At 52.0% G+C, this 12,307-nt stretch overlaps 1 protein-coding gene across 1 annotated transcript in view; it reads right to left on the bottom strand.

The window, feature by feature from the left end:
• Positions 1-8,494: 8,494 nt before the first annotated feature.
• Positions 8,495-12,307, bottom strand: part of NEURL1B (neuralized E3 ubiquitin protein ligase 1B) — a 30,638-nt gene continuing 26,825 nt past the window's right edge. Inside the window, exons 4-6 of the mRNA XM_052659363.1 lie at positions 11,504-12,223; positions 9,077-9,202; positions 8,495-8,770 (exon numbers count right to left, since the gene is read on the bottom strand). Coding sequence (XP_052515323.1) covers positions 8,526-8,770; positions 9,077-9,202; positions 11,504-12,223 — 1,091 coding nt within the window. The 3' untranslated portion in view covers positions 8,495-8,525. The remainder of the gene's footprint in view (positions 8,771-9,076; positions 9,203-11,503; positions 12,224-12,307) is intronic.

Raw genomic sequence — 12,307 nt, 5'->3', positions numbered from 1 at the left:
TATGCCCAGGATTGGGATTGCGGGGTCATATGGTAGTTCTATCTTCAGTTTTTTAAAGAACTTCCGTACTTTTCTCCATAGTGGCTGTACCAATTTACATTTCTACCAACAGTGTAGGAGGATTCCCTTTTCTCTACACCATCTCCAGCATTTATAGTTTGTAGATCTTTTGATGATGGCCATTTTGACCAGTGTGAGGTGATATCTCACTGTAGTTTTAATTAGCATTTCTCTAATGATTAGCGATGCTGAGCATCTTTTCATGTGCTTTTGGGCCACCTGTATGTCTTCTTTGGAGAAATGTCTGTTTAGATATTCCCCCATTGTTTGTTGAGTTGTTTTTGTATGTGTAGTTTTATATCTTGATTTCCCCAGTATATTTTAATATAAACATGTTCCTGTGCACATCACTTGAATGAGCTCAGTAATACATTCATCCTAAAACCAGGAGCTCTTATTATTCTTGCTTTGCAGGTGAGGAAACTGAGACACAAAAAGGTTAAGTGGCCCAGTGTCGCGGTGAGGACCTGGCTGTCCGGCTCCACAGTCCATATTATTAGCCGGGGATGTATCTTTATCATGTTTTATTCAACATTTTTTAGACATCTGTTGTTCCCCCCTGCCCAGCTTTCCTTCATTGCTCCAATTTTCCCTTCCAGTCGGTGAGTCCCACCCCCAACTCTTAATTGAACAGGTGTGGCTATGGGGTGCAGGTGAGCGCATGCCCTGCGTCTGACCAGTCAGCGCCCTGGATCTCCCTGGCTTCCATGCCTGGCTAAGGAAGGGGCACATGATGCAGTCTGGTCCACTTGGGGACTTCCTCAAAGGCAGGGTGTAGCCTGGACCTGCTGTCAGCTGTCTCATGGAGCTTCCTGGGAACGGGGGACAGAAGAGAGCAGAGGTAAAAGGGGCCAGGCCACATCCTGTCGCAGCTTTTCAGATTCCAGGTCAAAGGCACCCAAAGTGAGTTCTTGGGTTTTGATATGGAACGCCTCAGTTACCTGAGCCTTTTAATCTCCCCAAAGCCAGTTCCAGCTGGGTTTCTTTTTCTCTCTCTTTTTTTAAGAATAGTAAAATATGTTTATCAGTTTTCACAGTCAGACAAAAAGTAAAAGATAATTACAATTGCAAGCCATAATGGAAACATGACTGACCTAACAATATAAAGTAATTACAGTCTGAGGGGGTGAAGGAGAGTGATGTGGTAAGTGCAAGTGCATACATGAACATGTTCTCATCCACCCAGCCATTCCAGTCTATGTCTTTCGGTTGGTGCACTTAATCCATTTACATTTAAGGTAATTATTGATATGCATGATCCTATTACCATTTTCTTAATTGTTTTGGGTTTATTTTTTGTAGGTTTTTTCCTTCTCTTGCATTTCCTGCCTAGAGTGGTTCCTTTAGCATTGGTTGTGAAACTGGTTTGGTGGTGCTGAATTCTCTTAACTTTTGCTTATCTGTAAAGATTTTGATTTCTCTGTCAAATCTGAACAAGAGTTTTGCTGGGTAGAGTAGTCTTGGTTGTAGGTTCTTCCCTTTTATCACTTTAAATATATCACGCCATTCCTTTCTGGCTTTTAGAGTTTCTGTTGAGAAATCAGCTGATAATCTTATGGGAGTTCCCTTGTATGTTATCTGTTGTTTATCCCTTGTTGCTTTTGATACTTTGTTTTTGTGAGTTTGACTAGTATGTGTCTCAGTGTGTTCTTCCTTAGGTTTATCCTGCCTGGGACTCTGCACGTCCTGGACTTGGTTGAATATTTCCTTTCCCACGTTAGGGAAGTTTTCAGCTACTATCTCTTCAAATATTTTCTCAGGTCCTTTCTCTCTCTCTTCTTCTGAGACCTCTATAATGCAAACGTTCGTGTTTAATGTTGTCCCGGAGGTCTCTTAGGCTGTCTTCATTTCTCTTCATTCTTTCCTCCCTATTCTGTTCTGCCGCAGCGCTTTCCACCGTTCTGTCCTCCACGTCATTTATCCGTGCTTCTGCCTCAGTTTTTCTGCTATGGATTCCTTCCAGTGTATTATCCATCTCCGGCTGTTCTTCAGTTCTTCTGGGTCTTTGGTAAACATCTCTTGCGTCTTCTCCTTTCTTTTTCCGAGATCCTGGACCATCTTCGCTATCATTATTCTGACTTGTTTTTCTGGGAGGTTGCTTATCTCCACCTCATTCAGTTGTTTTTCTGGGGTTTTATCTTGTCTCTTCCCCTGGGGACATAATCCTCTTCATTTTCATTTTGATTACTTTTCTGTGATATAGTTTTCATTCTGGCAGCTACAGGATTGTGGTTCTTCTTGCTTATTCTGTCTGCCCTCTGGTGGATGAGGCTTGTGTAAGCTTCCTGATGGGAGAGACTACTGCTAAGTCACTTCAGTCGTGTCCGACTCTGTGCGACCCCATAGATGGCAGCCCACCAGGCTCCCCCGTCCCTGGGATTCTCCAGACAAGAACCCTGGAGTGGGTTGCCATTTCCTTCTCCAGTGCATGAAAGTGAAAAGTGAAAGTGAAGTCGCTCAGTCGTGTCCGACCCTCAGCGACCCCATGGACTGCAGCCTTCCAGGCTCCTCCGTCCATGGGATTTTCCAGGCAAGAGTACTGGAGTGGGGTGCCATTGAGAGACCAGCGATGGGAACAACTGGGTCTTGCTCTGGTGGACAGGGCAGTCCTCAGTTAAACTGTAACACAATCGTCTGTTGATGAGCGGAGCTCTGCTCCCTCCCTGTTAGTTGTTTGGTGTGAGGCAACCCAGCCCTGGAGTCTACGGGCTCTATAGTAGGGTTAATGGTGACCTCCAAGAGGGCTCATGCCAAGGAGCACCTCCCAGGACTGCCGCTGCCAGTGTCCCAGTCCCCACAGCGAGCCACTGCCACTGTCAACCCGTGCCTCCACAGGAGAGCCTCCGACATTAGCAGTTGGGTCTGGCTCAGTGTCTTATGGGGTCACTGCTCCTTTCCCCTGGGTCCTGGTGTGCACAAGACTTTGTGCCAAGACTGGAGTCTGTGTAAGCCCTGTGGTCAAGTCCCACTGGCCTGCAGTCAGATTCCCTGGGGATTCCTATTACCTTTGCTGGATCCCCAAGCAGGGATGCCTGCTGTGGGGCTCAGAACCTCACGACACTGGAAGGACTTCTTTGGTAGAACTGTCCTCCATTCTGTGGTGGCCCACCTAGTGGGCATGGAATTTGATTTTATTATGATTGTGATTTTATTATGACTGTGTCCCTCCTGCTGTCTCACTGCGGCTTCTCCTTCGTCTGTGGATGTGGGGGTATGTTTTTTTTGTGGGTCCTAGCATCCTCCTGTCAATTGTCCAACAGCTAGTTGTGATTTGGGTGCTCTCACGGGAGGAGATGAGTGCATGTCCTTCTACTCCCCATCTTGAACCAATCTTCATGCCAGCTGGGTTTCCGTCACTTGCAACCAAGAACTCTGACAAGTACAGTTGGTTCTCCGTATTTTCAGGCTCTGTATCTGTGAATTCAACCAGCCTCAGATGGAAAGTATTTGAAACCAAAATTTCAGAAAATTTCCAAAAAGCAGAACTTGAATTTGTTGCACTGGCAGCATTTAAATAGCATATGCGTTGTGTTAGGTATTATAAGTACTCCAGAGATGATTTAAAGTATACGGAGGGTGTGCCCAGGTCAAATGCAAATACTACACTATTCTATATAAGTGACTTGGGCATCTGTGGGTAGCCCAAGGTGGGGTGGTGGTGGTCCTGGAGCCAGTCCTGTGAGCAAAGAATGATGAGGGACAACTATATAGCCTAGTTGTTGGTTATTATGGTTATTTCTAGTTTTTCACTATTATAAATAATGCTGTAATGACCATCCTTAAATATGGAGCTTATCCTCAATAAGAATTAGTTCCTGAGGTTATTTTCTTAGGAGTTACTAAGCAAAAGGTTTGAATATGCTCAGGGGTCTATAGACATTTTGCAAATTATTTTCTCAAGGCTGGCGATGATTTGTATTCCTCACCTCCACTCCCTGTCAATGTAGGTAACTGTGATTTTTTAAAACAGTCCTGAAGAGACTTTCTTTTTTAACAAGCCAAAGTTGTATTTGTTTTTTTTAAACAGGAAAATTATGTTAATATAAAACAAATAAAAACAGACAAAAATAGAAACACACAACACGCAAAAGCACAACACACAGGACCAGCGCAAACCCTTCCCAACCCACTGCCCTCAGGTTTTGAAACCTTTATTACAGATCCCCAAAGATTAGTCTGTATTGGAGAGGTCACAGTATTGAATCAGAAAAATAAGAAAAACACATGTTTTAGAAGGTCTGTACACAGGTAGTGGAGGGGTGGGGTGGGGAACATACACTTCTTCACGCCAACATTAAACACACAAGGCAGAAGCTTCAGTGAAACACCACCATGTATGCTAGCTCCTGGCCCACTTTTTAAAGTTGCTCTTAAAAGAGGGTTAAAAGTGTACAGACACTTTCATAAGGCACAGACAGATTGTGGTACAAGTCATCTCGTTAGAAAGACGGTGAGACAGTTAGACACGGAGAGAGGCCCCGTGTTCCTGAGCCAGAGCCTCTCTGCCAGAGCCAGGGCGGAGACCAGACTGAGCAGCGGGAGACGGCCTCTCATTTGCCAGCTCTGTACACTCCTGTTCTGGAAATGACTGCGGGTCCCTGGCCACTTGGGGATTGATCTCCAGCCACCAGCCCCAAGGCCTGAAAGTAGCAGCTAGCTCTCTCCCCACGCCTCCCTCCCTGGCAGGGCCTGAGGGCGGCCACTAGTTGGTGGGGCCCTGAACGGGTCTTCCCAAGGCCATTTCAGCAGAAGTTTGCTGCCTATAAGGTGCCTGGCATTCCTAATGCAGAGAAGGGTTTTTGAAGTGTGCAGGGGTCTCTGGGTCTGGAAAGCAGTTGTGCACTGACCAAGATAGACCCCCGAGGCAACAGAAGGGCCAAGAGAGCCCTCGAACTCTGCCCCAAATGTCTCATGTTGTCCATCCTCTGACGCCAGAGCTGGGCTCCTGTCCCTCGGTCGGTCCTCCTCGTACTTCACAGGCAGTAGACGCTCAGCACATGTTCACTGGATGACTGTGTGCACGTGTACGTGATGTTTTACCAAATCCTTGAACACTCATAACCGGATCTCTGGACTACTCAGGAAACCTTTAATGAGTACCTACTATGTGCCATCACAGGACCCAGCGCTGGACGGGCCAAATACACGTCTACAAACCTGTCCACCTCCTGCTCTGCGCCACGAGCTGCCCGTAGGCTTGTCTTTAGACCCAGTTCCCGTCCCTGTGTCCAGAACACAGGCCACGCTGACCAGGAGTTGTGGATGGCTGAAAAAGCCTTGCTACACTTCAGGGAGCAGTGCCCCAGGTAGCTAAATCCCAGAAGACTCCCAGGCCAAAAATGGGCTAGACAAAGGAGTTTGTCTTGACTTGGAAACAGCCAGATTTCTCTGGTGGCACCAGATCACAACAAAGGGGGCATCTTCCAGTCTCCCCTCCCCACCCCCCAGGGGGCCCTGCTTAACAGGGTGGTGGTCACAGGGCCCAGGAAGGTGAATGGGACAAGGCTCTCCCCCAGGCTGCCCAGACGGGTGCCTGTGTGTAATAGCAAGAGGCCAGGAGAAGGTGGCAGTGGGCAGATGAGCCTGAAAGAAAGGACGTGAGTCTTCCCAGGCTTCGGGTGGCAAAGAGGCGTCAGTCTGGGGCTGGAACCCTCACACAGGGGCATGTGCCCGGCTCTCTCCAGGGGCTGCCCAGGTGAGCTTGAAGAAAGAAAACTCAAGCAATTTCTTGAGCTTTCTGGACCTGGGGAGAGGCAGTGGAGAGCGTGGGGTTCAGCACCAGGCACCACCAGGCTTGAAGCCCAGTCCTGCCACCTCCTGCTTCACTTCGTGGACCTCAGTTTTCTCACCTGCCAAATGGGGGCAATAGCAGATTCCACTGATTCTAAAGAACACAGCTTTTCTACATAACATGTCTGAATAAAATGCATTGTATAGCTGTGGCACCTTACAGTTAAAATTGGCAGTTTTTCCCTTAGTGGCACACAGAATGGTGTTTTATAATTGGTGGTGTTTTCAATATAGTACGAAGACCTGCCTCGCAGGATTGACATAGGGAAGCACCTCTCCAGCGCCGTGCAGGGCACATAGGGCTGCCAAATAAAGGAGCATGGTTCCCGTCCCTTTACTTCTGCCCCTTCTCCAGACAGAACCTAGAGGGCAGTGTGGGCAGCTTCTCTGCAGTGCTGAATAAATCAGTTTAGAGGAAATGTCTAAACTGGAAATGTCTGGTTTTGAAAAGATAAACACCCCTTTAATTCCTCTTGGAAATGGGGATGCTACTAATAGCGGCTGCACAGTGAGTTACACAGGCCATGAGCTCCCTCCTTCCCAGGTGACAAGTCACCAGGCACGTGTCCTGGTCCGCCCTGGGTCCAGGCCCCAGGTCCCTGAATTCCTGGCCGTGGCTGCACTGAGCCTGGCTGGAACCCGAGGTGACAGGAGAGAGGCGCTGGCTGCAGAGACTTCTGGGGCTTGTGACTGTGGTTCAGTCCAGCCAGGGGAGTTGCTGCCTGGAGAACACCAACCCAGGGGGGTGATTAGCCTTCTCTCCTGGGGCCTGTGCGTGGCTTTGCCCACACCCAACACGAGGGGGGAAAGAATTCTGCTGGCCGCTGAGCACTGCCTAGGTTTGCAAACTCAATCTGGCAAATGGTGAGGTGTCAGTTGCTCCCCTGAAGGTTCTGCTGTGAAATTAAAATCTGGGTGTAGTTCCCAAGTTCATGAGGGGAAAAAAAAAACCAATCAGGGATTCCTGCAGGGGCAAGAGGAGGATTTCTGAAGCTGAGAGCAGGTCAGAATACCAGGTGAAGAAGCAGATAGTCCAAGACCCGGAGCACCACAAGGGCGTGGACCGACTGGCCTTAGGAGACTTGATCTACAGTAGGGGCCTCCAGACACCCAGCAAAATGTGTCATATGAACGCATAAACTCTGAAAGTCCTCCTTTGCTTGTCTGCCTCAATAGATGAACAGATTAGGAACTGGACTAAAAATACCTGTTCTTCACAAGGTATCTTGGACTTTGTAGAATGTTGTGCTGGTCCTCCCAAAAGCTCCGGAGTGGGCAGGTACTAGGTTTCTTCTTAGACAGATCAGGAAGTGAGAAACACAGAGGCTCAGGGCCCTCTAAAGATACAGCACAAGACAGGGGGAAGGTGGGGCCCAGAACTGGGGCCTAGATGGGAACTGCAGGCCGGCCAACTCGTCAACCCAGGCGTGGTCTGGGAGTCTGCAGAGATGGGCCGGGGCAGGGGTGAGCGGGTAAGGGAGGGGAAGCAGGGCCAGGGGCCTAGAAAATGCCCAACAAATTGCCCTGGGGAGGGGGAGAGTCGCAAGGTCAGCATTTTCAGAGAGTGTCTCAGTTCCTAGCTAACATCCTAATGATCAGTTAACATCTCAGTAATCAGCAGGGGAAGATGAACTGAGAATCAGAACAAAGATGGTGGCAAAGCCGCGCTTCCTCCCTCTACTTGGCAGCAGGTCACCTTGGTGATGCTCACAGCTGCTGGCGAATGCCAGACCTAGCATTTCAGCAGGAAATGTGGAGAGCTGAGGAGTGGCCCTTTCCAACCCCAGGGGGCTCACTGGAGTCTAGGATTCTTTCCCTCCCCCAGGAAAAGGGGACCTGCTGTTTTATTTTCCTGCAGATGGTGAGGGTGGTACAGACTGAAAGCATTTATGGGTGGAGTCAAGGGGTGTAGCACTTATTATTAGGTGGTCTGGGGGTGGAGGGGTGACAAGGCTTCTAGAGGGGACACCACCCAGAGCTCTGGCCCCAGCACCCGTCAAAACTGCTCTCTGAGCCTGAGAGACTGAGTTACATACTAAAAAAGCAAATTGTTCTTTTAGGTTCTCCACCCACCTACCCCCCGCCCCCCTCTAAGGAGCTGCCGCTTTGGAGCTGTAAACAATGAGCTATTTTTCCCTCGCCTTAGAAAATCTGAGTGTCCCTTTCCTATACCATCCGTGGGAGTTCTGTTTAGGTGCAGGTTCCGTATATTCAAAACCAGCTGACGTCATAGCCCCAGAAAGTGAACAGCTTCTTGTCCCGCTGCCGTCTGGGCTCCAGATTGCACATTCCTTAGTGTTAAATAACCTCCCAGAGCCAGGATCCCTGGATAAATACCAATGGGTTTCTCTCAGTCATTCTCAGCCCGCCCCTCTCGCACACACACTCAACCAACCCCAGCAGAAGGCATTGCACACAGGACAGTTTCCCAGCTGAGACCACCGGGGGACGGCCTTTTGGGGGCACAGCACTTTCAGGCCAGAAGCAACCCTCACTTGAACTCGGGCCCCCGGGGGCCTCATCTCCATGACTGTCACGCCGTGCCCACCACTGCAGGGTGGCGGGCGAGATGGCAGTGCCCTTGGGCTCCCTGGCGGCCATGGTGGTTGCCTGGCCCAGGGGGTGGGCTTCAGAAAGCTGGCCTTGCTCTGGCCACGGCCCGTGGGCGGGCCAGGCTACGGCCTGTAGGTCTTAATGACGTCCTTGATGGGCCGCCGGCAGATGGGGCAGCAGGCCCGGGCCTGCCTCTTGAGCCGCAGGCCACAGCCGTGGCACAGACACATGTGTCCGCACGTGTAGATGACCGTGTCCACCTCGCCGTCGAAGCACACGGTGCACTCGCTGCTCTTGCCGCCCCCCAGCTCCGGCGGGGAGGACATGGGCGACACCGGTGGGCTCAGCGGGGAGCTGGGTGCCGTCACTGCAGGGAGGGAGAACAGGCAAACCTCAACTCGCGGTTCCCAGGTGGGCTCTGCTGGGCAACCCCACGAGGGCAGACAGAACCCAAGGGGGATAACTCTGGGAGACACGGAGTTCAGTTTTTCTCCTTTTCCTATGCTCCTACCCCCAAGCAGCAAGCACCGTAATCACCCTTTGGAACGCCACATCCAGATGCTTCTCCTTCCTCCAGGAGAGGATGCGGAGCTGGGGGCAAGGTCAGGAAGGGCTGGCACAGCCACCAGTGCAGCCCATCTCCCTGCACCCCCGAGGGTCCACACGTCCTTACCCAGGGATGACTCAGATGCTGAGGAGGACTGGTTGACACTGAAGGCCATGTCGGAGTCGCTGTCGTCCTGGGAGCCGCTGAGGGACCCTGACGGGGATGTGGTCGCAGGGCTGGACTGCAGGGTTCCTGAGATCAAAGAGAATCCATCAGGGACATGGGAGGTGGGCGCTGCTCTGCTAGTCCCTGGCTCTTTACTGCTTTGCACCTTCACTTCCTCATGGATCTAATGGAGAACAAGAGCTACTGTGTAGGATTCTGCTAAGAATTGATGGCATCGCACAAGTGGGGTAGACATCTGGTCTGTGTCTGCCTGACCTCCATTCCTGTTTCAGAAACAGCACTGGAATTTTGTTGGAGGTACTACTTCACCCTCATGCACACGATCCAGGCCAAGCCAATAAGAAAGAACTTCTACCCTTGGTCTCAATGGTGGTTCAGGGAAAGTGGAAGTGAAAGTCACTCAGTTGTGTCTGAATCTTTGCAACCCCATGGACTATAGCCTGCCAGGCTTCTCTGTCCATGGAATTCTCCAGGCCAGAATACTGGAGTGAGTTGCCATTCCCTTCTCTAGGGAATCTTCCCAACCCAGGGATTGAACCAGGTCTCCCGCATTACAGGTGGATTCTTTACCATCTGATCTACCAGGGAAGCCCAGGAATACTGGAGTGGGTAGCCTATCCCTTCTCCAGCAGATCTTCCCCACCTGGGAACTGAACCAGGGTCTCCAGCATTGCAGGTGGATTCTTAACCAGTGAAGGGCACAAAACTCAAGCAAAGCCTGCAAGCCCAAATTCTGTGACTTTCACTAGCACCGCTAGGAAAGAAGGGACCCATTCCATCGAGGGAAAAGTGTGGTGCTGTAGGGTGTGTCTGAGAGGGAAGCCAACACAGAGGAAAGTAGAGCTTAGAGATGGAAAGAGAAGTAGAATCCTGATGACATACTTTTAACACCTAGATCCAGCTGTTCCTGAATCCATCCAATACACTCCCAGACTTCTAAGGTATGTGGGTACTCCCCAAATTCCTTTTGCTTACGGCACTGTGAGTGGGGTTTTGTTACTTGCAACTACAAGACTCCTGACTAGTGTTCAACGTGGATGGGTTTTCTTCCCTGAACTGTTGGTTCAGGAAATAATGGTTATTTCTGATGTGAAGAGACACACCCCGTTCTGCGCCCTACTAGAGGACTGATAGGCAGATTACAGCACCAGGGCTGCTGTCAGATAGGGATCAGGAGGGCAAGTCTCTGGCCTCTGAATGCTGCTCTCTTCTCCTCCTGACCACTCAAAGGCTCATCCTGGTTCTCCCAGGGGTGCTGGGGAGAGGGAGAAGGACTCTAGGCTTAGTTCTTGCAAAGCCCCAGTGGGAACTCGGGCAACTTATTTCAGGATGAAATGATGACTATATCTGATGGTCCCTTAAACAAACCCCAAACCAACCAAATGACCACCACTGCCACCCTGTTCCTGCTCTGTCCTCAGTTAAACAGCACGTCACTGTCGTTACTAATGCTAAGTAGCACTAAACACGCTGCATATGGCAGGCACATGCTAAAAGCGTTGTATACATCATTTTATCCTCACAACCGCACGATGCGGGTCATCGCTCCCTTTCTACACGGAAGACATCTTCATGGAGAATGATACTGGTTTTACAGGGGTATCAGGAGGATAAAACTGAATGACGTGACATATGAAGCGTTCATTATTTCTGTCATTGTTTGGACTTTCTAAAACTTGAAAACAGAGTTATGCTCTCTGGAAGCCTTCCCTGAACACCAGCCCGGCTCCACCAAGCTGGAGAAGCCCCTCTGCTGTAGCGAACATCACACCGTGCAAATCTCCATTTGGGTGCCAGAGAGGATGTGAGGAGGTCCAAGGTCTGTAACCAGTCTTCTGCCCTGCCCATCTTGGGAGCTCACGGACTGGCCCATAGCTGGAGGCGGGGTGCACTGTGTGTTTATGTGTGGCATGAATGAATGCAAAACTCCATCTCAAAAGGTGGTGGGTCAAGCCTGCACCCCATTTTCTGTAGATGATGGTATTCTCATTTTCCTCTTTTAAATGTAGCTGTATTTTCTTTATCTCTGGCACGTAACATACTCTATATAATGTGAAAATATGCATATAATAAAGCATAATAATGGGGAAAAAAAAATGCCAGGTCCTAACACCAGCGGGTTACTTGGGTTGGTATGCCCAGGGTGTGGTCCAGGGATAGGCATCCGCAGGGCCCTGGTTAAAAATGCATCTTCTGGGGGCCCACCAGTACTGAATCGGAAACTCTAAGTGGAGGCCAGAAGGTTCTGCTAAGCGCTCAAGTCTGGGGGACTGCTGGCTGGGCTTCAGCGGCCGCAGGAGCGGCTACCTATCCCGCGGCGCCGGGTTTCGGGGACGAGCCCCGCGCACGCGCAGTCGGGGGACTCACCAAGGAGGCGCAGCTGGCCGGCGGCGCCACCGCGCACGGCGAAGAAAGCCCAGAGCGCCTGCGTGGTGTCGACGCACAGCAGGCGGCCGCGCGGGCGCCCGTTGACGCCCAGGAGCACGTCGCCGCCGGGCCGCAGCGTGAAGCTGAGCGCGTCGCCGCCGCTCGGCACCGGCCCGGCGCGCGCCACCACCCAGTACTCCTTGCGGTCGATGAGCGCGTCGGGGTCGGCGGGCAGCTCGGCGGGCCGGAGCCCTCCCGGGTCGCACGACGTGATGCCGAAGGCCAGCGCGCCGGGCGCCGCCAGCCCCGGGCGGCCCACTTCCACCAAGAGGCTCTCGCCGGGCCGCAGGGGGCGCTCGGAGAAGACGAGGGTGCGGCCGCCGTCGGGGCGCGGCGCGCAGGCCACCTTGCGGTCGAGCGACAGGCTCACGTCGGGCCCGCGCGTCGCGTGGAAGCGCAGGTCGGCCTCGAGCAGCGCCGGCGACGACGAGGGCCGCTGGCGCTCGCGCGGCCCGCACGGGATGGCGGCGGCCGCGTGGTCGGCGGGGGCCGGGCCTGGGGCGCGGCCCAGCGCCAGGTGGCCCAGCTTGGCCACCACCTGGTTGTTCTCGAGCTCGTTGTTGTCGAAGTTGGCCGCGTCGTGGCTGCTGGGCGGCAGGCAGGCGCTGAAGCGGGCCTGGCCGAGGCGCGCGGGCGTCAGCGTGTCGGCGAACCCGCTCTCTGCGCAAGGAGGGCAGAAGATGGGCGGTGAGCGCGAGCCCGCAGAGCAGGCCGTGACCTCCCCGCGCCCCACCCCGCCCGGCC

The sequence above is a fragment of the Budorcas taxicolor genome, chromosome 20, assembly GCF_023091745.1.
Source record: "Budorcas taxicolor isolate Tak-1 chromosome 20, Takin1.1, whole genome shotgun sequence".
Lineage (NCBI taxonomy): Eukaryota > Metazoa > Chordata > Mammalia > Artiodactyla > Bovidae > Budorcas > Budorcas taxicolor.
This window is presented reverse-complemented; position numbering and strand designations above follow the sequence as displayed.